General features: G+C 37.4%; 2 protein-coding genes across 3 annotated transcripts in view; one reads left to right on the top strand and one right to left on the bottom strand.

The window, feature by feature from the left end:
• The window catches only part of LOC142241915 (ATPase ASNA1 homolog), a 120,509-nt gene extending 101,204 nt beyond the window's left edge, over window positions 1-19,305 (bottom strand). The window contains exon 1 of one of the 2 annotated variants that reach the window (XM_075313764.1): window positions 19,108-19,305. The gene's annotated coding sequence lies outside the window, so the exon portion shown is untranslated. The remainder of the gene's footprint in view (window positions 1-19,107) is intronic. The other variant, XM_075313762.1, reaches the window with a different exon arrangement.
• A 6,199-nt stretch (window positions 19,306-25,504) lies between these two features.
• Window positions 25,505-26,808, top strand: Jra (Jun-related antigen). Its single transcript, XM_075309658.1, has 2 exons — window positions 25,505-26,291; window positions 26,353-26,808. Exons 1-2 carry the CDS (start codon window positions 25,754-25,756, stop codon window positions 26,694-26,696), a joined length of 882 nt encoding a protein of 293 aa, XP_075165773.1. The 5' UTR covers window positions 25,505-25,753; the 3' UTR covers window positions 26,697-26,808.
• The last annotated feature ends 365 nt before the right edge of the window (window positions 26,809-27,173 follow it).

The following is a 27,173-nucleotide window of genomic DNA, read 5'->3' as shown; positions in this document are numbered from 1 at the left end:
AAAAATACTTTGGTGTTTGGTCGAAACTGGGGTTGAACCCATGACCCTTTGTAAAACGGGCATGCTAACCATTGTGCCACGGTAGCTCCCATTACCACCTACATACAACTTTTTTACAACCAAAAGGCGCGAGTAAATTAAAAAAGTGTAAATTTTTTCATTAAAGAAAAACTTCCAATAAAGCATAACTGGCAAAATAAACGGTATGTTCGTCTCAACGACAGAAAATTCCAGTAACAACAACCTATTCCGATGATCCCAAACTATAAAAAACCTTTTAATTAGATACACATTTCATTTTATTTTACAAAATTAAGTGTGGGTCATGATATGACCCCAACATAAAATCTGTAAGTTTTTTCTAACATAGTAGCAGGGTTAAACTATTTGAAAAAAGAAAACAAAAATTACGCATAAAAAATGAAAAACTGAAGTAAAAAACTTCCTGTGCAGTTAATATAATTAACTTCTTTGTGAGGACATTTTTGGAAGTGCTTTTAAAGTTGTGCCTTTAAAACAAATCCCATGTTTTTGCTGGGAAAAGTGCGGAACTACTTTTAGTTGCTTTATTATATATTATTGTGATGTCTATTTTGAATTCTTTTTTATGAAATAAAACAATAATTGAACCTATAAGTTCAGTCTATAAATTTTTACCCTAGGAAAATTGTCTAGCTACGCTAATGCTTTTAAGAGCATATAGCTTCAGATTACTGGCGGATCTGGAAAACGTTAACTTAAGCAGTCTGCTAATGTTTTTGGAACAATCTGGTTGGTTCAGCGGTTAAAACTAGAAGTGCCATATGTAATAGGTACTTTTAGTTAATGTGGTATCACAATGGACTGAATAGTCTAAGTGAGCCTGAATCTTAATCGGGCTGCCACTTTAACCTAACCTAACCTATCGACTGAGAATCCGATCAACGAACCATTTTCTGTTACAGATGTGGGTTCGAAAACATAACCACCCCTAACTGTAGAAGATGTAAGGGAAACAGCCAAAAGAGCATGATGAAGACGGGGCCATCATGTTCCGACGACAAACAGCCCCAATAGATTGTCATACTGGTAGAGAAGTAGTATCAACATACCGACGAAATGATAGTACTTTACCAGAAGTTACGAACAACCGGACTGGACCAAATGACGTAAGGCTTATCACAGATTTGAATATTGGAGATAATAGGCGGCCGAAGTTGAAGGAAATAGTTCCTTACGAGGTGCGCTTGGCCAATTATGATAGGCGACGTCGGGAAATATTTCAGGATTTTCAACCACCCTCACAGAGGATATTAGGGCTAGGGCAAGATATGGGAATAGGAAATTGGAAAGAAATATCAATTTCGACTTTGTCGAGGGGCAGTGATATACGACCCTATCTAGACGTGATTATTGGTAATAAGGTAATGAGAGGTCTTATGGACAGTGGCACATCGGTATCATGCCTGGGAAGGAATTGTTTTGATAATATCTCGACCATTGGAATTAAGATTTTTTGATTTTGAATCCATCATAAATACAGCGGATGGACATGGTTTGAGAATAGTTGGCAAGATACGAGCTACTGTTCAATGTAATGATAAGTCAGAGTTAATGACTTTTTACGTTGTACCATCGTTATCACAAGAACTCATTCTTGGAATGGATTTTTGGACAAAGTTTGGAATAACCATATCATTTAATGGAACAACTGTAAATGAATTGGAAATACCAGAAGACGATGATCAAAAAATGCATAATCTCACCCAAGAGCAGAGAATAATTCTGGAAAATGCCAAACTTAATTTTAGATGTTTTAGCAAGTATGGACTTGGTAAGACACATCTAGAAAAACATATAGTCAATACAGGGGACGCGGAACCTCGCAAAATGCGTTACTACCCAGTTTCACCGGCCGTTCAAAAGCTAACGTATGCAGAAATAGATCGCATGTTATCTTTGGACGTGATTGAACCGGCTACAGATGCAGCTTGGAACAATCGGGTGACTCTGGTAGTAAAACCTGGCAAAAAGCGGCTTCGTCTCGATGCTCGCGAGCTCAACAAAGTCACACTGAAGGACGCGTACCCATTGCCGAACATTGACGGCCTTTTAAGTAGATTGGGGGATACATATTTTATATCCGCCATTGACTTAAAAGATGCCTTCTGGCAAATTCCATTAGACGAAGCCAGTAGACCCAAAACCGCGTTCACAGTCCAAGGGAGACCACATTACCAATTTAAGGTAATGCCCTTCGGACTGTGCAACGCTGCACAACACATGTGTCGCTTAATGGACCGGGCCATACCATCTGATATAAGGGACAAGGTCGTGTCCTCTGACTTTAAGACCCATATTGAGATGCTCACAGTCGTTGGCAAAAGATTGACTTCGGCAGGGTTGACAATAAACATGCAAAAGTCAAAATTTGTTATAGGGAACTGAGAGTTATATCGTGGGCGATGGAAAACTTAAGACTGACCTTTCAAAGGTTGAAGCCATAACCAAGATAACTCCTCCGAAGACACCGAAAGAAGTTCGACGGTTTTTAGGAACCGTAGGTTATTACAGACGGTTTATACCGGACTATTCAACACTGACCGCACCCATAACCGATACTCTTAAGAAGTCGTCGAAGTTTACTTTCACACCAGAGGCCATCATGTCATTCGAAAAATTAAAACAAAGACTGGTATCAGTCCTCTTTTAGTTAGCCCGGATTTTGAGAGGCCGTTTTTTGTCCAATGCGATGCATCTGACGTAGGCATTGGAGCAGTATTATTCCAGAGGGACAAGAACGGTGATGAGCATTCGGTCGAATTTTTTTCTAGAAAATTGAATTCGGCCCAAAAAAATTATTCCACAAGAGAGAAGGAATGCCTTGCCGTCGTGCTTGCAATTGAAAAGTTTCGCCAGTACATCGAACTCATGGATTTCACAGTCATTACAGACCATTCAAGTCTGAAATAGCTGATTGAGATTACAGGGCTTTAAGTTTTCCATACAGCACCGTAAGGGGACAAAGAACGTAGTCCCGGACATGCTATCCCGTATGGACATGGAGGAACTACAATTCGACGACAAAGCTCTATTGGATTTTCGTTCACCAGAATTTAGAAGTCCTGAGTACTTGGAACTGATTGACACTATTCAACAAAATAAGGGTAGTTTGCCTGATTTGAAAGTAGATGACGGGTTGGTTTATAAAAGGTCAGAATTCAATAGAGGGGCACTTGAAGACGAGGATGAATGTTGGAAAATTTAGATACCCAGGGATATGGCCAACACTATAATTCGGAAATCGCACGAGAATAATACTTGCCATGGTGGCACAGCAAAAACAATATCTAACGTTAGGCAATATTTTTATTGGCCAACATTATCTACAGACGTCAGAGTTGCAAAGAAAATAAACATCCCAGACACTACGACCAGTGATGGGACAAGAGGTTAAAACCGATCGTCCGTTTCAAAAGATCTATGTAGATTTCCTCGGTCCGTATCCTAGAAGCCGATGTGGCAATACCTATATATTTATTGTGTTGGACCACCGTACTAAGTTTGTACTGCTGAATGCGATGGCCAAGGCCACTTCAAAACATGTAATCAGATTCTTGACACATGAAGTCTTTCACAAATTCGGGGTTCCTGAGACATTGCACTCAGATAATGGGAGGCAATTTGTTAGTGAGGCATTCCAGGAACTAATGAAGGCATATGGAATTCATCATATGCGTACGGCGATACACTCTCCACAAGCAAATGCTAGTGAGAGGGTAAATCAATCAAGGGCCTTTCTGGGGAAAGACCAGAATAGATGGGATGAAAATCTGTTTGGAATAGAGTGTTCACTCCGTTCTACTATTCATTCATCTACTGGTTTAACCCCTTACTACGCTTTATTTGGCTATGAAATGGTGACACATGCACAGGCCTACAAAATTCTCAGGAGAATTGGTGCATTATCGACGGTAATATGACATTTATTCCCAAGGCGGATAGAATGCAATTAGTAAACGGGAAGATTAAACATAGGCTTCATGAAGCCTATACAAGAAACGCTAAATCCTACAACAGGAGATCTAGAATCGTGACGTTTAAAGATGGGCAAGAAGTCTACAGAAAGAATTTTGTTCAAGGTATTTTTAGCAAGGGCATAAATTCTAAACTTTGCAAACCTTGGTTGAAATGCCGCATTAGGAAAGCAATAGGCAATAATATTTATGAAGTGGAGAACCTGAGGGGTCAATTCATTGGCAATATACATGGCCAACATTTAAAATATTAGTATTATCAACAACTCTATATGAGTTGAGCCTCTATCATGCCTAGCTTAACTATTTCTCAACTATTGAGGTGAAAATATCCATCAGTAATGTTTTTTTAATCCTACTAGATGGAATGTTGATAAAGGTTTATTGATCTATTTTAATAATTTGTTTTGTAGTGAGCATTTGGCTGGCATCGAACAATTAAGTTTCCGTATTCATCATATTTCATTTGGAAGATACACCAGCTACGAAGAAAAAGTTACTGCCACAAACGGGAAAACGGAACGAATAAGCTTCATAGAAAGTACCTTTTCTCTTAAATAGATTTATGGAAACTTCGGTGCTATCGAACATTAAGGATCTTTGGACATTGGAAGTAATGCGAATGATATCCATTAACTCAGTTCTCTGTAAATATAATAACCTAAACTGAATAGGATATATCTACTTAAATGAAATCATATCCCAAACATCTCAGATTATACGGATAATGTTTGCTTGTGATGACAAGAGATATTTTTATTTTTAAAATAAATATTGGATTTGTTTTGATAGTACCTTTCCTTATAATAGGACTAATTTTTGTTTTCCCTACTTTTTCATAAAAGAGAAAGGAAATCAGACTTAGAATTTTTTGTGATGTCGAATTCTTTCTTACTTTGCCATGGAGAACACTTTTCGTTTCACCTGAATACTGGCCTACGATTATGTCGACTTTCAGACGTTTCATGTCACATTATATATACACATTTGATATGCGTCCGATTTGTTTTTCCCAATTTTTCGTCCTCCTTTGCATGCGGAAGAAAATTTGGCTTTGTGACGGTCGCTACTATTGGTTTTTACCTATAACCATACCATACTAATGCGTTCAAAATCATAAAATGACCTACATATCTGGGGAGAATAATGTGACCATAGTAAACTGAAGGAAATTACTAATATGATGGTGCTTTACGAGTAGAACTTTACAGCTAGGTGTTAATTAATGAGATTTCTATCATGTGTGAGGTTTAAATATGACAGGACGAAACGACTTGGAACAAGTATTCGATATTTCATTTCTGAGTATACATTACAATGGAAGAATTTTTAACAGTTTTAATAGCCTTCTTTTTAGCCTCTCGAATTTATGCTTGGAAAGTGATGAAGACGGAGGACAAACGTTTCGTTGTTATTTTTATTTGCCTTCAGGAGAACAAATTGAGAATAAACGACAGGAGAACAATTACCAGCATTTCTGATATGCCCACTTGTTAGATGGCCTGTTTTGTAATGGAATGCACTTCATGTATTACTGGTTATTGATTTGAATGGAAGTCATACACAAGACAGATGACATGCTACCAGTTGGATTGATTTTTTTGTATTGGAATGTATTATTACGACCGAATCCTCCATGGAAAACTACATATATCTAGGGATATATCAATTCTTAGTTGCCTCAAGATTTTATGTCTAGATTCAAACATAAATCTAATGATCGCTCATAGTTCGATAACATTTCGAGTATATTTCGTTATCGAGGCGAATTACTTGATTTGATAATCATGATTGTTGGTAACACTATTCGATGTATATACTAAAGGGCACCTTATACGGTCGGATAAACCCTGCGACACAACACGTTGCGGCGACAAATCCGCTAGTATAAGGCAATGTTTGCGTGTTGCAGGGACGTGTTGGCATAACATCAAAACAACTTTGATTTTTTCCGGTTGGGAAGCACAAATCTTCACGTGTAAGGAGATGTTAGCCAAACATTAGCAAAAACAAATTTATTTTCATAATTAAAACAAGCATTTCTGCAATGAAATTAATGACGGATCGCTAAATCAGCTTGGAATTATTATTGTTTCTTCCATTTTTACTAAAAAATAGCTTTACACCTAACTTTTCGTCCATCTTTATTGTTTGTGTTTATGCTTCTTCTTATTTCTTCATGTTGTTTTCATAATTGTTCGTGCAGTGTGAGGATAAAACTTGAACGAACATACAACAAATAGGAGAACCTCTGTCGTAGTGTTTATCCGACCGTCTAAGGTCCGCTTAAGGAATACCGCATATAATTATCTATATTCTTGCGCTATTGTGAATTGTCATAGACAACTAAATGAGGGAAATATGCAGAATGTTTTATTACCCATTAGAGTTTCTCTACTCTTGCTCGAATCTAATGACCAGCATTTGAAGTATCATGCCTGTCTATAAGCTTCCATCTAGCATTTGCAACAACAATACATGGGTTATTAATCCGCCGCTGCTTGGTTGCAAGGGGCACATTGATGTTGTGGAATACGAATAGTAGATTGTTGTTTTTTACCAAAACCTAGTGTGGCATGTTCTGGTTATCCCATTTGTGGTGATAGACATGACATGGAATGTTTCCTCATGGAAACACCCACTATTTTTTTTCTTTTTGTCCTGTCGTCCGAGAGCAAAAATTTGGAAGTGATGGTCGGTGTCAGTTTCTTTAGCCAATGGTTCTCCTACACAGTATCCTAAATGAGAAAGTTTTCCATCTATGGCCTGATTCCTTGTAATTTGTTAAAGTGTCTAAATTGTTCTTACCCGAGGCAAAATTATAATTAATTTATTTAAGCCGATTTTCACAAGAATAGTGCCAAAGAAATTTTTTCAATCCCGCAAAATTCTATTAAAATAATTCATTCATTAGTTCATATGGGATATATTGGCAAATATTCACATGAGAATTGTAGAACGTACTTAAACTTCCATTGATTCCGAAAACTAGACTTAGCGATTTCAAAAATTCATCACTTTAAAAAAAACTTTAACTTTGCACAACTTAATCTTCCTGTAGTAAACTTGGTAATGCATTGGATGGATGTCCTATTTGTACCCTCGTTTAGGTCTCCCTCAAGTCATATTTACAAGGTGACTTTAAAAGGTCATAAACAACCTTCCACATTTCGTGACTTTGGAGTTGTTCGGGTACCGCAGTACATAATTCTCCATAATTCAGTAATAGATGGCGCTTACTACACTCAATTAAGTGATTAATTGAGTTATGGATATAGTGAAGGTATTCAAGCATACTAATCATGAACAAAGTAGCGCTATCCATCAAAATTCTGTATCAATCCAAGTTTGCCCCTAGGCTCTACAATCAATCATGCAAGTCCTTGAAGCCTACTGTCCAACAAAACCCGTTCAAACACCCAAATGTTGCCAACGTCTTGGCATAAGTACATCACATTCGAAATCTAACCATTATGTGTGAATTATACATATCAGCTGACTCGTCACAGACAGCGAAAAGTGTCCAGATGTAAATCTGAGACCATATTCTGTCAGCCACAATACAAAATCAAAAGAAATCAATAAATCAGCCAGGATAAATATCAAAAGAAATCAATAATTCCACCTAAATTACAATATCCATTTGCCACACAAGCATAGACCATAGGCCAGGTCAATATCTATGCCTCGCACATGTATTTAATAAGAAAATGCCGTAAATAAGGAATGCTCTGGATGTTCAATAATACCATGGGGAAACATTCCATGTCATGTCTATCACCACAAATGGGATAACCAGAACATGCCACACTAGGTTGTGGTAAAAAACAACAATCTACCATTCGTATTCCACAACATCAATGTGCCCCTTGCAACCAAGCAGCGGCGGATTAATAACCCATGTATTGTTGTTGCAAATGCTAGATGGAAGCTTATAGACAGACATGATACTTCAAATGCTGGTCATTGGATTCATCAAGAGTAGAGAATCTCTAATGGGTAATAAACCATTCTGTATATTTCCCTCATTTAGTTGTCTATGACAATTCACAATAGCGCAAGAATATAGATAATTATATGCGGTATTCCTTTGTATATACATCGAATAGTGTTACCACAAATCATGATTATCAAATCAAGTAATTCGCCTCGATAACGAAATATACTCGAAATGTTATCGAACTATGAGCGATCGTTAGATCTATGTTTGAATCTACACAGAATAAAATTTCACGAAAATTTTTCCAATTAAAATTTTAATTGAGTTTGAAAAAATATTCAATTAAAAATTTAATTGATTCAACAAATTTTTTAATTGAAACAAAAATCAATTACAAAAATTAATAGTATCAATTAATTTTTTAATTGGATCAATTAATTTTTTAATTGACCTTCAATTAATTTTTTAATTGATACTATCATTTCTGTGATTGAAGACAATTTAATTAAAAAATTAATTGGATCAATTAATTTTGTGATTGAAGCAGAAAACAATTTTTTGTGTGTAGACATAAAATCTTGAGGCAACTAAGAATTGATATATCCCTAGATATATGTAGTTTCCCATGGAGGATTCGGTCGTAATAATACATTCCAATACAAAAAAAAAATCAATCCAACTGGTAGCATGTCATCTGTCTTGGGTATGACTTCCATTCAAATCAATAACCAGTAATACATGAAATGCATTCCATTACAAAACAGGCCATCTAACAAGTGGGCATATCAGAAATGCTGGTAATTGTTCTCATGTCGTTTATTCTCAATTTGTTCTCCTGAAGGCAAATAAAAATAACAACGAAACGTTTGTCCTCCGCCTTCGTCACTTTTTTAACTCAACCGTCGAACGGAACGGACGTGTTTTTTTATAGCGGATAAAAACATCGTAATAAGTACCTACTACGAATTTCAAGTGTGGTGGGATATTAGGCCACCATGCAGAGAAATTCAAAGACATCCACTGGGTTGCTAACTTCAGGGCCCAGTGGGCGGGTATCGACTGGAGTTATAAATTTGGGCAATGACCAAGAGTTAGGCCCAATTAGTCGACCTGTAGACGGGTCGACAGGTGGCGACAATTTGACAAGCCGAACCTTTTCCAAGGTAACGGCATCAAAAGGAGGTAATCCCTCACGAAAGAGATTCATGGAACGCAGAAATGCTTTGTTTATCCTAAAGAAATTAGGATCAGTCGACCCAAGCACGTTGTCGGCTATGCAAAGCGATTCCTTAAAATGGGCTCAAGGAATTCCTGAGGCTGGAAAAAGGGAACGATCACCGGTTGAGCTGCCGTCCTCCAAAAGGGATCAACGATCGTTTGCCTCAGTTGCTAAAGACAGCCTTGTGATGGCTATCATAAATAAAGGAGCATTGGACGGTATGGTTACAAAGCAAAAATGGGGGGAAATGAGAATGCTTTGTCTGGCGTCTACTCACAGGTGCTGGAAAAGTTTCCCGGCCCAGATCCTCGACACCAAGAGGCTAGTTGGTATCAAGGACGATTTAAGCTAGTCGCATTTGAGGACCAGAGGTCTATAGAATGTTTTAAAGCTGCTCTGATACTAATTGGTGAAGTTTGGGAAGGAGCTGCTCTAGAGTTAGTCGAGAAGAAATACATACCGGCTAGACCAAGAGCACATGCGTGGATACCTGCAAACCCTCCTGACCCTGAATCTATTTTAAATAGACTGAAACAATGCAATCCAGATCTTCCAACAGCTGATTGGGAGGTTGGCCGTTTGGATGAAGTGGATGAAGTGGATGGGCCAAGACGGCATGCAGTGTTTATATTGAACACTCAGTCTTTGCCACATCTAGCAAAGTCTCAGGGCCGTGTATGTTATGGCTTTCATTGTATCCAAATGAAGGTGTATAAAAACGATCAGCTAAAGGATTCAGAAATGGACAAGCCTCTGTCTGAATCAGAAGTAAGCGGATCCTCTTGCGAAGTCGAGGGAGATACCAAAGTTGAAGACATGGATAGATACCGTATGCGTGAGGAGGCTTCTAAAGCCTCAGAACTCACCAAAGTTGAACCTATGGTTATTGCGAGAGTCACCGATATCTCTGAAGAGGACATTCTTGATGACTCGATTGAAGCGGCTGACGTGACGGTTGTTGAAAATCTCGATGGTCCTACGGATCCTCCAGATAAATCTTCATCATTGTAAGGCTGCAAGTGCTGCCTTAAAAGTTCTCCTGATGAAAGGGGACATAGACATAGTTCTTATTCAAGAACCATATGTTTATAGAAACAAAATATGTGAATTAAGTACTCCGGGGTTCAAACTATTGCAGTATACTGGTAATGATGTAATTCGAGCCTGCATAATTGCTAAAAACGAGCTTAACTTGTTTCTGCTTCCTTCAATGTGCAATGCAGACACTGTCGTTGCCAATTTAGAAATAGCCAAATGCAAATATTGGGTATCTTCGGTCTATATGGGACATGACAGGGAGATGCCTCCATGTGCCGTTAAGACCTTAGTGGAGGAGTCACTGAAAACAAAGACGAAACTCATTATGGGATGCGATGCGAATGCGCATCATAGTATATGGGGAAGTAGTGATACTAATGCAAGGGGAGAGTCGCTAACAGAGTTTATTTTGCGTACTAATCTGGTAGTTTGCAACAAGGGAGATGCCCCAACCTTTGTCACTAAAAACAGGCAAGAGGTTTTGGACATCACCTTGGCCTCGCAAGAACTGAATGAAATGATATCTGAGTGGCATGTTTTAAGTGAACACAGCTTCTCAGGTCATCGCTACATCAGTTTCAAATTTGATGTTCATACCACCAAGACCATATTTCCGCCAAATGTTAGGAAAGCTGACTGGAATAGGTATAGGGAATCGTTCAATATGATGATACCGGAAATACCAGAGACAAATATGAGCACTGTGCAAGTTATCGAACACACAGTGGAGAAGATTACTAAGGCCTTCAACATTTCACTGAAAGCTGCATGCCCTAAAGGGAAGCCAAGGGGGAAAAATCGACCACCATGGTGGTCTACGGAGTTAGGTAATATGAGGAAATCGTGCAGGAAGCTCTTTAACAAAGCAAAGTCCACCAGAGCTCCTGTGGATTGGGACGCTTACAAGAAGAATCTGAGAGGATACAAGCGAGAACTGAGAAAGGCTCAGCATAACTCTTGGAATGATTACTGCAGCAGCATTGAGAATACGTCCGAGGCTTCCAGACTACGGAAGGTGCTAGCATCCACGAGCTCCGCTCCAGGTTTCATTAAAACATCGGAGGGCAGTTGGACAACGTCCAGTGAGGAGACGCTGGAGGTACTATTGGACACACATTTTCCTGGAAATCAGACGGTTGAACCATGCACTGGCGGTGCCACAGTGGCTCAGCGGTCGTTTCCTATCGAGGGAATTGTATCAGAATCTAGAATAAAATGGGCGTTAAATAGCTTTGGATCATTCAAATCCCCCGGACCTGATGGAATTACTCCGGCGGAGTTACAAGCGGTGGCTGACAGAATTATCCCCTGGTTGTCGGCGATATATACAGGATGTATCCCCTGGTTGTCGGCGATATATACAGGATGTATCAACTTAGCATATATTCCACGAAAGTGGAGAGAATCAAAAGTCGTTTTCATACCTAAAGCGGGAAAAGCCTCTCACTCGAATGCAAAGGATTCCGACCAATCAGCTTATCATCATTCCTACTTAAGACTCTGGAGAGGATGATAGATATTTATCTTAGAACTAGCGTCGATTCAACGTGCATACTCGAAAGGCAGGTCTACTGAGACCGCATTACATGAACTAGTCAGCTTTATTGAAAGCTCACTATCTGTCAAAGAATACACAATCGTGGCATTTCTAGACATCGAAGGGGCGTTCAATAACGTCCATCCGAGCTCGATATTAAATGGACTGACAACTCTGAATGTTGATCCAGGTATACTTAGGCTGTTAGACGAACTTCTAAGGAAGAGACGCATTTCAGCCACACTAGGACAAGCAAACTTACAAAGGTATGTGAACAGAGGCACTCCTCAAGGAGGAGTTCTATCACCTCTTCTTTGGAATGTTGCTATAAACGACCTTCTGGTTTCCCTAGAAAAAGAAAGGATACATGTGGTGGCATACGCAGATGATGTGGCGCTAGCAGTCAGGGGAAAATTCCCATCAACAGTTAGAGATATTATACAGAGAGCCCTCCGGATGACTGAGAAATGGGCGAAAGATAATGGTCTTGGGGTAAATCCTGCAAAGACAGAAATAGTCATGTACTGCAAAGATCGCAAAACTCCCACGGTTAGGCCTATTTCCTTAGGGGAAATAGGCCTAACCGTGAGTGTGCAAAATACCTTGGCGTTATTTTGGACAGGAAGCTGACCTTTAAGCTTAATATTGAAGAAAGGGCAAGGAAAGCAACGGTAGCTTTATACTCGTGCAAAAAGGCAATAGGGAAAAAGTGGGGACTAAAACCAAAAATTGTACATTGGCTATACACGGCAGTGGTTAGACCTATAATGCTATATGGTGTTGTAGTCTGGTGGCCGGCACTTCACCAGCCGACAAGTTTAGACAAAGTTCAGCGTATGGCGTGCTTGTGTATCTCAGGTGCATTCAGCAAGACAGGAACAAACTCCCTTAATGTCATACTGCATCTAATGCCTTTAGACATTTTGGCCAAACAGTCAGCTGCAACAACGGCTGTGCGGTTGCGCGAGCTATCGCTGTGGTCGGAAAAAAGTTACGGTCACAGTTCGGTCCTCAAAATAATGCCAGATGTGCCTAACATAGTGGATTACACTTTGGCGAGTCCACTTTTCGACAAAAAGTTTGAGACACTAATTCCCAACAGTGAGGCGTGGTGTACACGGACCCCGGGGAATAAAAGATATATAGATTTATACACTTATGGCTCCAAATTGGATGGCCAAGTGGGTTTCGGAGTATATTCTAAAGATTTGGAACTTCGAATAGCGAAAAGATTACCTGATCACTGTAGTGTTTTTCAGGCTGAAATATTAGCAATAAGAGAAGTGGTGAATTGGCTGAGAAGTAATGCTCCAAGCAATATTGGCACTAATATATACTCAGACAGTCAACCTGCAATAAAATCCTTGGACTCTGTGTTCCTCAACTCGAAAACGGCCATCGACTGCCGCAAATCTCTCAATGAGATGGCTGAGCAGCACAATATTCACCTAATATGTGTGCCTGGCCACAGGAACATACCGGGGAACTGCGAAGCAGATGAGCTAGCAAGGCTAGGAACTACCTTACATATTCCAGGGGAACTAGAATCTGTTGGTGTGCCTCTGGCTACCTGCAAGCTCTTACTGCGTGAGAAGGCTGTCATGATGGCAAATGTTTGATGGGAGAAATGTAAGGGTTGTAACGACACCAAGCAAATATGGCCCCATTTAAACTTAAACCGGACACTAGATATGCTAGTGTTCTCGAGACGCCAGATATCACTCCTGATATCTGCTATAACGGGTCGCTGCCTGATAGGCGATTTTGCAAAAACTATTGGTGCGAAGTATAATGACTATTGTATGAGCTGTCATGATGCGGAGGAAAAGGAATCAATAAAACACCTCTTGTGTGAGTGCCCTGCATTTTGTGTAAGGCGTAAGCAAATTTTAGGGGCATATAGCTTCAGATTACTAGCGGACCTGGAAAACGTTAACTTAAGCAGTCTGCTAATGTTTTTGGAACAATCTGGTTGGTTCAACAGAAGAAAATAATCGAGAAGGTTCAACGGTTAAAACTAGAAGTGCCCATATGTAATAGGTACTTTTAGTTAATGTGGTATCACAATGGACTGAATAGTCTAAGTGAGCCTGAATCTTAATCGGGCTGCCACTTTAACCTAACCTTCGTCACTTTCCAAGCATAAATTCGAGAGGCTAAAAAGAAGGCTATTAAAACTGTTAAAAATTCTTACATTGTAACGTATACTCAGAAATGAAATATCGAATACTTGTTCCAAGTCGTTTCGTCCTGTCATATTTAAACCTCACACATGATAGAAATCTCATTAAGTAATACCTAGCTGTAAAGTTCTACTCGTAAAGCACCATAATATTAGTAATTTCCTTCAGTTTACTATGGTCACATTATTCTCCCCAGATATGTCGGTCATTTTATGATTTTGAACGCATTAGTATGGTATGGTTATAGGTAAAAACCAATAGTAGCGGCCGTCACACTTCAATCACAAATATAATTCAATGTCAGTCCAAAACGGTGGTAACAACATTAAGGTATGAAGGTAATTCTCATATTATACAGTTATAGAATAAATACTGCTGTTAAAAGCAAACACTGTCTGCTATTTTTTATCAAACAAAATACTGATGCTTTAGCAGTTTTTTTTTTTGTTTGCTGAAACAACAAACAATTCTGCTAATCCGAATAAAATTATAAATGAACTCCGGCCTAGGTTAGGTTATGTGGCAGCCCGATGTATCAGGCTAACTTAGACTATTCAGTCCATTGTGATACCACATTGGTGAACTTCTCTCTCCGGCCTAACTGATAATATTATAAAATTATATTTTGGGCTTAGTTTTCGAGATGTAGGCTATGTAAAATATTAATTATCAATTTTTTTGAATTATATAAAAAACGGACGATTGTTAAAAAATCTTAATTTTTCTTTTGAAATGAAAGAAAGTTAATTTTTTTAAAAGAAAAGTGTCGAATGCAACTTGTTTGTTTCGACAAGAGATGACAAGTGCCGCATACGAAAAATTGTTTCAAACAAATCGCGCCATTGTTCATTATGTTGTGTTTTCTCTTAAATCTATATAATGCTCTCTTCATAGAATTCGCAATGTACTCGAAATTAGCATGCATATGAGTACCATATTGCTTATATGAGAAAGGGCCAACATTTTGAAGGAACTGGAGGTCCGGGACCATGTTATGAAGTTTTTTATATGTATTTTAAAAATACACTTTATTATTATAAATATACACATTATTTATTATTGTGTTACCATATATATTACTTTAGGGAGATTATGTGCTATGGGTACTAAATCCAATATGAATGATAATGAAAACGTAACTCCGAAAATAGGTCCTTCCTACAAAACCTGGTATTAACATTTTGTGTTCACAATCGAAAAGTCTAAACGTTGGTATTTAAATACGATTATTTTGTGTTGTTTTGGTGTGATATTTTCCAAATTTTCTCTTATTGCTGTTAAGGTAAGCAAATAGTATTTTTAACTAAACAAATTCGCTTTGTATACACAGGGCCGTGGGTTCAATCCCGGTTTCGAACAACCAGTATTCCCCTCTCAGTAATACTGGGACATTTCTGAGTGTTTGAATGATTCTCTAAGTTTCTTCGCAATGCGAAACCGTAGGGATTCAGCTATAAAAAGGAGATTCCTTGTCATTGAGCTAGACATGGAATCGGGCCTCACTCTGCGAAAAAACGAGAAGTTCATCACTATGGTTTCACAATGGACTGAATAGTCTAATTGAATTTGAAATAGCAGGCTGCCACTTTACTTCACCTAACCTAAACCAGAATGTAGAAAATTGCCAAATTTTCATTTGGCGATATATTCTTAACCCTTAACAAATTTAAATTTTGGCAACATAGTTCTATTTCTATTAAAAAAAAATGTTGGTCTCTGGCTATTTAATGAATTTAAAAAGATTCATTTGTTAAAACTCAACAAATCTTGCATACGAGTAAAGTATTTTCTTCGGTGAATCAGAAAACGAATACCAACAAGTTTTCCAACATTACATAAATATTTCATTCCTGTTTGCTAATCTCTACGCACAAAATGCCGCCATCTGTTAGATCAACAAAAACAGCATCAACTTGTGGCACCTGCAATAAAAACATCATATGTGTGTGAACGTTGGTACAATCGTATCGATTGTTGCCTCCTACCTGAAACTTCATTTGAAATGTATGTGAAGAAAAGAAGCACTTTACGCTGGTATTGTCCAAATTGTTCTGCGTTCTACCCCTCATCTTCCAGCACCGGTGATGTATGTGCAGCTATAAACAATTTAGCCAAAAAGCTTGATGACTTAGTCTCTTCCCTTCCGGCAACAATAAAGCCCGAGCTTGAATCTAACTTTTCTTCTGTTCAAAAACAATTGAAAACAAAGATTGATCATTACTGCCGTGCTACGAATGAAAGTATGAAACAACTACAACATTAAAACCATAAAATGAGGCAGCAGTTGTGTCGTAGACATCCTGGTTATCGGTCTACCTTTCACATGTGAACCTATGGATATCGCCTTCAAAATTTCCGAGGCTGTTGGTGTCCTCAAAAAAGAGGAAGTGGATGCATATTTTTGGATCGGCAAACACAAAAAAAACTATGCTACTCTAAATCAAAAAATACATGGCAAAACGTAACCTATGCCTGAACAATGTTATTGCAATAGATATTGAGTAGAGAATTTATTTAAATGATAATCTGCCTCCAGCCGCTATTAAAGTAAAAAATCTATGTCGCAAATTAAAAAAGAACAATAAGATCAAAAGGTTTCGTATAATACATTCAATACCGGCAGCAATTGTGTTCGATTAAAATGGTGGGAAAAAACTCACTTAGTTTCTTATTACGGATATGATAAGAAGCCGTATTGGTCGGATAAGTACACTTGTGGCACATGATGTGATGTATACTCCAGTTGGCAGTGTTGTGGGTGATGTTGAATGAAATATTTATTAGCATAAGGTCGGGTGGAAGGGGTAAGTATGGGGTTGGCTGGTATTTGGCTCTCGCTTTGCGATACTGATGGTAGATTCGTTTCAAAAACTGGCAAAAGTTTCTAGCAAACTTTTACGGTTTCTTATTGGAGTTTCCGTCGGCGTGGCAGGTGGGTGCTTGTTATGTTATTATGATTTATTTTTAGATTTTATACACACAATAATCCCTAATGGTCCTATGACTATGGCTAGTAATATAGGTAGATTTTTTGGAGATACCTGTATATAGGCTTTTTAGGAATAATAAATCTTAGTCCAGAGGTGGAGGTGTGGCTTTGTACATGCATAGGAAATATAAGGTGAAGAAGTTGCTTTCTGTGTCGGAATCTGGTATGTGTGAGTTACTATTTGTACAACTGCGTTCTGCTAATTCCAGCATAGTCATATGCGTTGTTTATTTGCCCAGTGGCAATATTGATTCTATTGAAGACTACCTGACGGATTTTAATACGAGATTTAGAAACGTCCTTGTTATGGGTGACTTTAATTATAACATCTTAGATTCGAGAGCTAGCTCAAACTTTTCCAAATTTCTAGGTCTAACCTTTCTATAGTACATAATAGTATCCCGGCGCATTACGATTCATTTAGATTCATATTCATTGGTATACTTCAATCTGGTAAGTGATCCTGCTGCGGATCACTCTATACAATACTAATGAGACGGATATTCTGATTCATTTTTGAATAATATACTATCTGAGCATTTTGATGAGTTTGTTCCTGAGAGGACTAAAGTTGTTAACACTAGTCATCCCCGGTGGTTTAACGATCCCGTGCTTAGGTTGGTTATTCAGAACAGGGATTTTGCACTACGGGCGTTTATGGAGAATAGGACTGATAAGAATAAGACATTGTTTAGGATGTACCGTGCTACAGCTGTAAGGGTGATAAGGCGAGCTAAGCGTGCCTATGGAATTAATTTTTGTTCAATGGTGCAATAGGCTCCCGTGATATGTGGTCTATGATAAGATCTACTGGTGCAATTGGCTGTGATAATAACTGTAATATTAATCCTAATTTATTGAATACTCATTTCACTTCTGTTTCGTCCACTTTTACATCTAGCTCTAATTTTCATGTTCAGTTTGTTGATCGTCCCAATGAGTTATGTTTTAGGGGTATCAGTTCTTTTGAACTACAATGTGCAATATTTAGGATAGGTCTAATGCTATGGGTGTTGATGGAATTCCCATTAGGTTATTAAAGATTGTAATTCGTGTGATCTGTGGACATATTTTGCATGTCTTCAATGCCATAATTATGACAAGTACATTTCCTTCGGATTGGAAAACGGCTCGAGTAGTCCCGCTACAGAAGAAGAATACTGGTGATACTAATCCCGGGCCACTATCGGCCAATATCCCTTTTACCTGCTTTGTTGAAAGCCTTTGAATATGTGCTTAAGGATCAAATTAAGTAAGTAAGTAAGGCCTTTGATTCGATTGATCATGGCATAATACATTCTAAGCTCTATTACCAATTCTTTTTCCCTGGTACGTCTTGTAATTTGATGTCTTTTCTGTCACAACGATCACAATTTGTTTCAAATAATGGTCGGAATCGAATTAGTGTAATATTTATTCTGGGGTTCCTCAAGGTTCTATATTAGGACCAATCTTATTTATGCTTTGAAGGTTTTACTTTATTAGTCGTTCACTACCTACATTTTAAATACATTTTTTTCCTAAAATACCAGAACTATTATCCACTTTGTCTTCACACATTTTAAACATTTTGATATAATTTTCGTCACGTTTAGACATAAACCCCTATATACACAAAGCTTAATAGGCTCGAAATGTACCAAAAGTGGATTTGAAATCCCTTTTTTATAAGGCAAATAACAATTGAAATCTAGTTAAAGTGGATTTGAATTGCCAAATTTCCCACTAATTCAGGGCTTCCCAAATGGTGGCGCGCCCCCTAGAGTGGCGCCACGAGGATCCAGTGGGGGAGCAGCGCCAATTTTGATTGAGCAGGTTTTGTATCATTAAAATTTGTAAGTTCAACGAAACATCAATCATATACTACAGAAGAACGTACCATTCGTACATGTGGAAATGTTTAGCCCCAGTGAGAAAAGTGTAGATGTTACATGCCATGCTATAATTTGTGTAGGTTTTCCATTATTAGTCGTTCAACACCTTTATTGCAACGACTAAATTTCTTGCTAAAATATCAAAACTAGTATTAACTTTTGTTTTTTTGGATGCAATTTTTGTCACTTTTAGACATAAAGTAAAAATATCGGTCTTGCCTTCATGTCGAAATATTAAAAAAAAAAATAGCTAATGAACAGAACAACTGCCAAATTTCCAAAGCAAATACAATTGTTGAATACTTTCTCACCATTCAATTGAAGCTCCGCAATGTATATTACTTGTATTTGTAACTTATGTTTTACAAATTTATATTGATTTTTAGGGTTTTTTCCATAAAAAAATATGATAACAGCGAAAATGAAAAGATATGACAAATAACTTGCGTAGCGACGTCACTAACTTTCGATAAAAGAGTTATCAAAAAATAATTGGGTGACACAGATACGCCATAAACTGAATTAATATATTGCCCACAATATAAGACCTGCGTGAAGATAGCGACGTCGCTAACTTTCGATAACAGGATTATCGAAAAAATAACAGGGTGACACAGAGACGACAAAAACTGAATTAATATAAGACGGACAGGCAGAATATTTAATGAAATTTATATATTTCCGTGCTTAAAAACAACGATTTATACACAGAATATGGTAGAGAACAGCTTTACCTACAATTTGGTGCGCCACATGTGCCTGTTCAATGTTATTTAGCTTGGTTATTATTGGGTACTGGTGGTCAGGACACTATTTCCCATGTGGAGTCCAGGAATGGACTTCGTACACAAAAGTGACAACGGAACTTGGTAGAGGACATCAATACCTACAATTTGGTATACCACATGTATCTGGGAAACGCCGAGTGTAGAACAAAATTTTCCAGAAACTGTTGGACGCACTGGTGGTCAGGACACTATTTCCAGCGCTGAGGCTAGGAATGGACTTCGTACACAAAAGTGACAACGGATATTGATAGAGGGCATCAATACCTACAATTTGGTATACCACATGTATCTGGGAAACGCCGAGTGTAGAACAAAATTTTCCAGAAACTGTTGGACGCACTGGTGGTCAGGACAGTATTTCCAGCGCTGAGGCCAGGAATGGACTTCGTACACAAAAGTGACAACGGATATTGATAGAGGGCATTAATACCTACAATTTGGTATACCACATGTATCTGGGAAACGCCGAGTGTAGAACAAAATTTTCCAGAAACTGTTGGACGCACTGGTGGTCAGGACACTATTTCCAGCGCTGAGGCTAGGAATGGACTTCGTACACAAAACTGACAACGGATATTGATAGAGGGCATCAACACCTACAATTTGGTATACCACATGTATCTGGGAAACGCCGAGTGTAGAACAAAATTTTCCAGAAACTGTTGGACGCACTGGTGGTCAGGACAGTATTTCCAGCGCTGAGGCCAGGAATGGACTTCGTACACAAAAGTGACAACGGAACTTGGTAGAGGACATCAATACCTACAATTTGGTATACCACATGTATCTGGGAAACGCCGAGTGTAGAACAAAATTTTCCAGAAACTGTTGGACGCATTGGTGGTCAGGACACTATTTCAAACGTTAAAGCCAAAAATAAACATTAAACACGAAAAGAAAAACATAACTTAAAATGGGATTTAATAACTTAAATTCTTTCATATGTACAAAGATCATTTATTACATATTTACAATTAATATCATGTTTTTTCTTTTCAATAATTATTGTTATGACATGTCGATCGTGCAAAGGGTGCATATTTAAAGCACGTGTTTCGTAAGTTATCTTGGTAACTCTGCTAAAAGTGTTATAACACATAACAAAATGGCGGACTGGTGTATAACAGATTCCATGGCATATGTGTGTAAGGTAGTTGCACTTAAAGAGCTCATTACACATATTTTTGTTTTCATTAAAAATGTAGATTATTAATTGCACATAAAATAATAAATCGATTTACGGGTAGAATAAACTACATTCATTAAAAATGTAGATTATTAATCACACATAAAATAAATAAATTGATTTATAGGAAGAATAAAATACTTCCTGCGAAAATTGAACAAAATTGTACTTCACATTTTGAGATTTGGACAAAGCGTTGTTAAAACTAGGAAAATTTATTGCCTTGGTGTACTTTATAACTACAACTCAAGAAATTGTACTCTCTCATAGAAGAAAAACTGAACCAAATGTAAAGGAAAAACTATTAGCGCCAAATCATTACCATTTTTACCATACAGTAGTTCTTTTTGACAACTTTTGGGAACCGTACTAAAAAATTCTTTTGCTTTAGTTCATATTGAACTTATATGTACGGTCATTGAACTTTATATCCACGTTTGGTTCATAAAATGTTTGATACATACTTAAAAAAAGTAAAAAATCATTGGGCTGTGGAAAATTTCCAAAACATAATAAAATTTAACTACAAACAAATAATTTCTTTGCACTACAAATAAGTTAAAAATAAGTTGTTTTGCTAAGACAGCTTAAATTTACAAATAAAAAAATTATAAACAATGTGAACGTAGTATGATTCTACGTTCACATTGTGATTGAAATCTTTCGTTTTCGAGAATTTTGCCTTTCAATACAAAAGTGAGATATCAAATTATATAAACATTCATATCTATTGTGAACATAGTACAGTAGTACGTCCTCATTGCAATTTTACTTTTTCGAGATTTGCAAATAGCATTTTCATATTAATACTATGTTCACATTATATGTCTACTTACAATGGATTTCAGTTGAAATATCTACGGATTTCAGTAGTTTTGCAATTGGATTTCAACAAAATCCACTGCACTGTCATGCACAATTGGTGATCACATCAGATGTAAAGTACAATGCCTATGTATCAATTGCATTTTGTTCGTATTTTGCCAAAAATAAAAACTTCATGATGTGATCACCAATTGTGCATGACAGTGCAGTGGATTTTGTTGAAATCCAATTGCAAAACTACTGAAATCCGTAGATATTTCAACTGAAATCCATTGTAAGTAGACATATAATGTGAACATAGCATTAATATGAAAATGCTATTTGCAAATCTCGAAAAAGTAAAATTGCAATGAGGACGTACTACTGTACTATGTTCACACTAGATATGAATGTTTATATTATTTGATATCTCACTTTTGTATTGAAAGGCAAAATTCTCGAAAACGAAAGATTTCAATCACAATGTGAACGTAGAATCATACTACGTTCACAATGTTAATAATTTTTTTATTTGTAAATTTAAGCTGTCTTAAGGCCGGTATGCACCTCTAGCGAAATTTTCGGTAGCAAAAATTTATTTAAGTCTACAACAAAAAAACAGGGCTGTGTACACAAATTTTAATCCAGCTAATCGCTTTTAAAAATTGTTAATATATGTTCCAAATATTCCTCAAATAAATTGTTTATTATTTACAGACCTTTTAAAACTTTTACGCACACAATGATTGTAATAAATTAAATGTTTGCTGCCAAAATATGCTTTTGACAACCCTGTTATTTTCATTAGAGGTGCGTACCAGCTTACGAAATTGAACGCTACCGAAAATTTCGTTAGCATAAATAGCAATGCATTTCTTATGGGAATGAAATTTTTCGCTAGAGGTGCATACCGGCCTTTAGCAAAACAACTTATTTTTAACTTATTTGTAGTGCAAAGAAATTATTTGTTTGTAGTTAAATTTCATTATGTTTTGGAAATTTTAAACAGCCCAATGATTTTTTACTTGTTTTAAGTATGTATCAAACATTTTATGAACCAAACGTGGATATAAAGTTCAATGACCGTACATATAAGTTCAATATGAACTAAAGCAAAAGAATTTTTTAGTACGGTTCCCAAAAGTTGTCAAAAAGAACTACTGTATGGTAAAAATGGTAATGATTTGGCGCTAATAGTTTTTCCTTTACATTTGGTTCAGTTTTTCTTCTATGAGAGAGTACAATTTCTTGTGTTGTAGTTATAAAGTACACCAAGGCAATAAATTTTCCTAGTTTTAACAACGCTTTGTCCAAATCTCAAAATGTGAAGTACAATTTTGTTCAATTTTCGCAGGAAGTATTTTATTCTTCCTATAAATCAATTTATTTATTTTATGTGTGATTAATAATCTACATTTTTAATGAATGTAGTTTATTCTACCCATAAATCGATTTATGGCCAGTTTCTCATCCTCCGATTAATTTTAACCGGTGGATAGACCTCCGGTTAGTAGAATTTTTGTATGGTATCAGCTGTTTTATCGACACGATAAATAATAACAAGACATTGAGAAACTGGCCCTTATTATTTTATGTGCAATTAATAATCTACATTTTTAATGAAAACAAAAATATGTGTAATGAGCTCTTTAAGTGCAACTACCTTACACACATATGCCATGGAATCTGTTATACACCAGTCCGCCATTTTGTTATGTGTTATAACACTTTTAGCAGAGTTACCAAAATAACTTACGAAACGTGCTTTAAATATGCACCCTTTGCACGATCGACATGTCATAACAATAATTATTGAAAAGAAAAAACATGATATTAATTGTAAATATGTAATAAATGATCTTTGTACATATGAAAGAATTTAAGTTATTAAATCCCATTTTACGTTATGTTTTCCTTTTCGTGTTTAATGTTTATTTTTGGCTTCAACGTTTGAAATACTGTCCTGACCACCAGTGCGTCCAACAGTTTCTGGAAAATTTTGTTCTACACTCGGCGTTTCCCAGATACATGTGGTATACCAAATTGTAGGTATTGATGCCCTCTATCAATATCCGTTGTCACTTTTGTATACGAAGTCCATTCCTGGCCTCAGTGCTGGAAATAGTGTCCTGACCACCAGTGCGTCCAACAGTTTCTGGAAAATTTTGTTCTACACTCGGCGTTTCCCAGATACATGTGGTATACCAAATTGTAGGTATTGATGTCCTCTACCAAGTTCCGTTGTCAGTTTTGTGTACGAAGTCCATTCCTGGCCTCAGCGCTGGAAATACTGTCCTGACCACCAGTGCGTCCAACAGTTTCTGGAAATTTTTGTTCTACACTCGGCGTTTCCCAGATACATGTGGTATACCAAATTGTAGGTATTGATGCCCTCTATCAACATCCGTTGTCAGTTTTGTGTACGAAGTCAATTCCTGGCCTCAGCGCTGGAAATACTGTCCTGACCACCAGTGCGTCCAACAGTTTCTGGAAATTTTTGTTCTACACTCGGCGTTTCCCAGATACATGTGGTATACCATATTGTAGGTATTGATGCCCTCTATCAATATCCGTTATCAGTTTTGTGTACGAAGTTCATTCCTGGCCTCAGCGCTGGAAATACTGTCCTGACCACCAGTGCGTCCAACAGTTTCTGGAAAATTTTGTTCTACACTCGGCGTTTCCCAGATACATGTTGTATACCAAATTGTAGGTATTGATGCCCTCTACCAAGTTCCGTTGTCATTTTTGTGTACGAAGTCAATTCCTGGCCTCAGCGCTGGAAATACTGTCCTGACCACCAGTGCGTCCAACAGTTTCTGGAAATTTTTGTTCTACACTCGGCGTTTCCCAGATACATGTGGTATACCAAATTGTAGGTATTGATGTCCTCTACCAAGTTCCGTTGTCAGTTATGTGTACGAAGTCCATTCCTGGCCTCAGCGCTGGAAATACTGTCCTGACCACCAGTGCGTCCAACAGTTTCTGGAAAATTTTATTCTACACTCGGCGTTTCCCAGATACATGTTGTACACCAAATTGTAGGTATTGATGCCCTCTATCAAGTTCCGTTGTCATTTTTGTGTACGAAGTCAATTCCTGGCCTCAGCGCTAGAAATACTGTCCTGACCACCAGTGCGTCCAACAGTTTCTGGAAAATTTTGTTCTACACTCGGCGTTTCCCAGATACACATTGTATACCAAATTGTAGGTATTGATGCCCTCTATCAATATCCGTTGTCACTTTTGTGTACGAAGTTCATTCCTGGCCTCAGCGCTGGAAATACTGTCCTGACCACCAGTGCGTCCAACAGTTTCTGGAAAATTTTGTTCTACACTCGGCGTTTCCCAGATACATGTTGTATACCAAATTGTAGGTATTGATGCCCTCTACCAAGTTCCGTTGTCGTTTTTGTGTACGAAGTCAATTCCTGGCCTCAGCGCTGGAAATACTGTCCTGACCACCAGTGCGTCCAACAGTTTCTGGAAAATTTTGTTCTACACTCGGCGTTTCCCAGATACATGTGGTATACCAAATTGTAGGTATTGATGTCCTCTACCAAGTTCCGTTGTCACTTTTGTGTACGAAGTCCATTCCTGGACTCCACATGGGAAATAGTGTCCTGACCACCAGTACCCAGTAATAACCAAGCTAAATAACATTGAACAGGCACATGTGGCACATTAAATTGTAGGTAAAGATGTTCTCTACCATATTCTGTGTAAAAATCGTTGTTTTTAAGCACGGAAATACATACATTTCATTAAATATTCTGTCTGTCCGTCTCATATTAATTCAGTTTTTGTCGTCTCTGTGTCACCCTGTTATTTTTTCGATAACCCTGTTATCGAAAGTTAGCGACGTCGCTATCTTCACGCAGGTTTGCTTTATGTGCAGAAAACAAACTGCAAAGGCGACCAATTAGTTTTTATCAACGTCGACATATCATGGGATGTGACAGTTAATTTGTTTTTTTTTTTCTGAATCTTACGACACGCGTACGTTGTGCAAACGTTGGATAATCGTTTGTATGGGCTGTCGTATATCAAAAATAAACAGCTGACACGCCACGCTACGCTTACGATGCATAACCGTGCCTGTTTCGTGATTTGGTGAGGGGGAAGATGGAACGCTTTTGAATTAGGATATAGATAATAAAAAGAATTGAATTGTAGTTTATGAGTCATAGTGTGACTCATACTTTCGTTTTGCTATTGTTTGTTTTATATCCAACATCCATCACAACATCGATATCTTTATATGTCATGAAGGTAACTGTAGCAAGTAATGCTAACGAAATGCCGTCCAATATCTCGATAAAATCCGAGCCTTGCACAGTGAAAGACGGTGATATGTTGTTCCAATCGCCTTCTTCATCTGGAATCTCCGGAAACAAACGTCCTGCATCATTAAATTTAAAAAATACTACAAAAAAGCGAAATCCATTAATTATGGAGTCGCCAGAATCTCAGCAGAAGTCTCTGGCGACACCGGATTTTGACAAAATATTACATTTGCTTCCCACTCCACAACCGGGTTCTATTTTTCAAACAGAAACTTCCACTGTAACATCCGAACAAGAAGCGTTTGGAAAAGGATTCGAAGAAGCACTGAACAATCTACATAACAATAGTAGCAAGAGTTGTGTACCTTTAACTACCACAAGTACTTTGGCATCGGGAATGAGCGGTGGTTCATTTACTTATACGGAACTAGGTAACCCTTTATATTTATTTATTTATTGCTGATTCAACTATAGTAAACAAACCAATTTCAGAAACTTTTACTACTATTCCCATAAAAGACGAACCACAAAATCCTCCTGCTTCACCTCCAGTAAGCCCAATCGACATGGAGACTCAAGAGAAAATCAAATTAGAACGAAAGCGCCAACGAAATCGCGTGGCCGCTTCTAAATGTCGTAAAAGGAAACTAGAGCGTATCTCAAGACTGGAAGATAAGGTTAAAACTCTGAAGGGTGAAAATACAGATTTAGGTGCAATTATCAAAAACTTGAAAGAACATGTCGCACAGCTGAAACAGCAAGTAATAGAACATATTGAATCTGGATGCAGCATTCAAACGATGTGTAATGGAAATACTTTGCTTCAAAACAAATAGCATTCCATAAATGTATACAGCATAATCTTGAATCTTTGCTTAGATTTAATGGCAAAATAAAATGTAGGATACTAAGAAGCTTAACAAATACATTTCATAGATTCAAAATGAACTTTAATAGAATTGTTTTAAGCCAAACAAATCAAATTAAAAATGCAAATCCATTTAAAATAAGGAACGTGTGATCCAAGATCATTTGAATCACCCGATTTCTGCAAAATATATATGAATATTAACTTATTCCCAGTGCATAAATTGGGAAAGTTATACCAATATGAAAATAACATACATTTGCAAAAAATAAAAAAACTCACAGAACATTTCGATTAAACTGTTGGACACATTTCCGTTCACATGTGAAAACGTAACAAATATGACATTTATACAAATATCGATTCAGCACTTGACCGTAAGCACGATATTAGCAAGGCAAACTGAATAGAATATCAAGTTAATTAGGAAAACATTTTGACCTCT

The sequence above is a fragment of the Haematobia irritans genome, chromosome 5, assembly GCF_050003625.1.
Source record: "Haematobia irritans isolate KBUSLIRL chromosome 5, ASM5000362v1, whole genome shotgun sequence".
Taxonomy (NCBI): domain Eukaryota; kingdom Metazoa; phylum Arthropoda; class Insecta; order Diptera; family Muscidae; genus Haematobia; species Haematobia irritans.
Note: the sequence above shows the minus strand (reverse complement) of the source record. Positions and strands in the feature narration are given on the sequence as shown.

What these genes read in the sequence shown, in the direction of transcription:
- Jra (XM_075309658.1), top strand. Translation starts at nt 25,754, where the DNA reads ATGAGTCATAGTGTGACTCATACTTTCGTTTTGCTATTGTTTGTTTTA. An exon ending in ATTTACTTATACGGAACTAG is followed by an intron (nt 26,292 to 26,352) that starts GTAACCCTTTAT and finishes AACCAATTTCAG; the next exon opens with AAACTTTTACTACTATTCCC.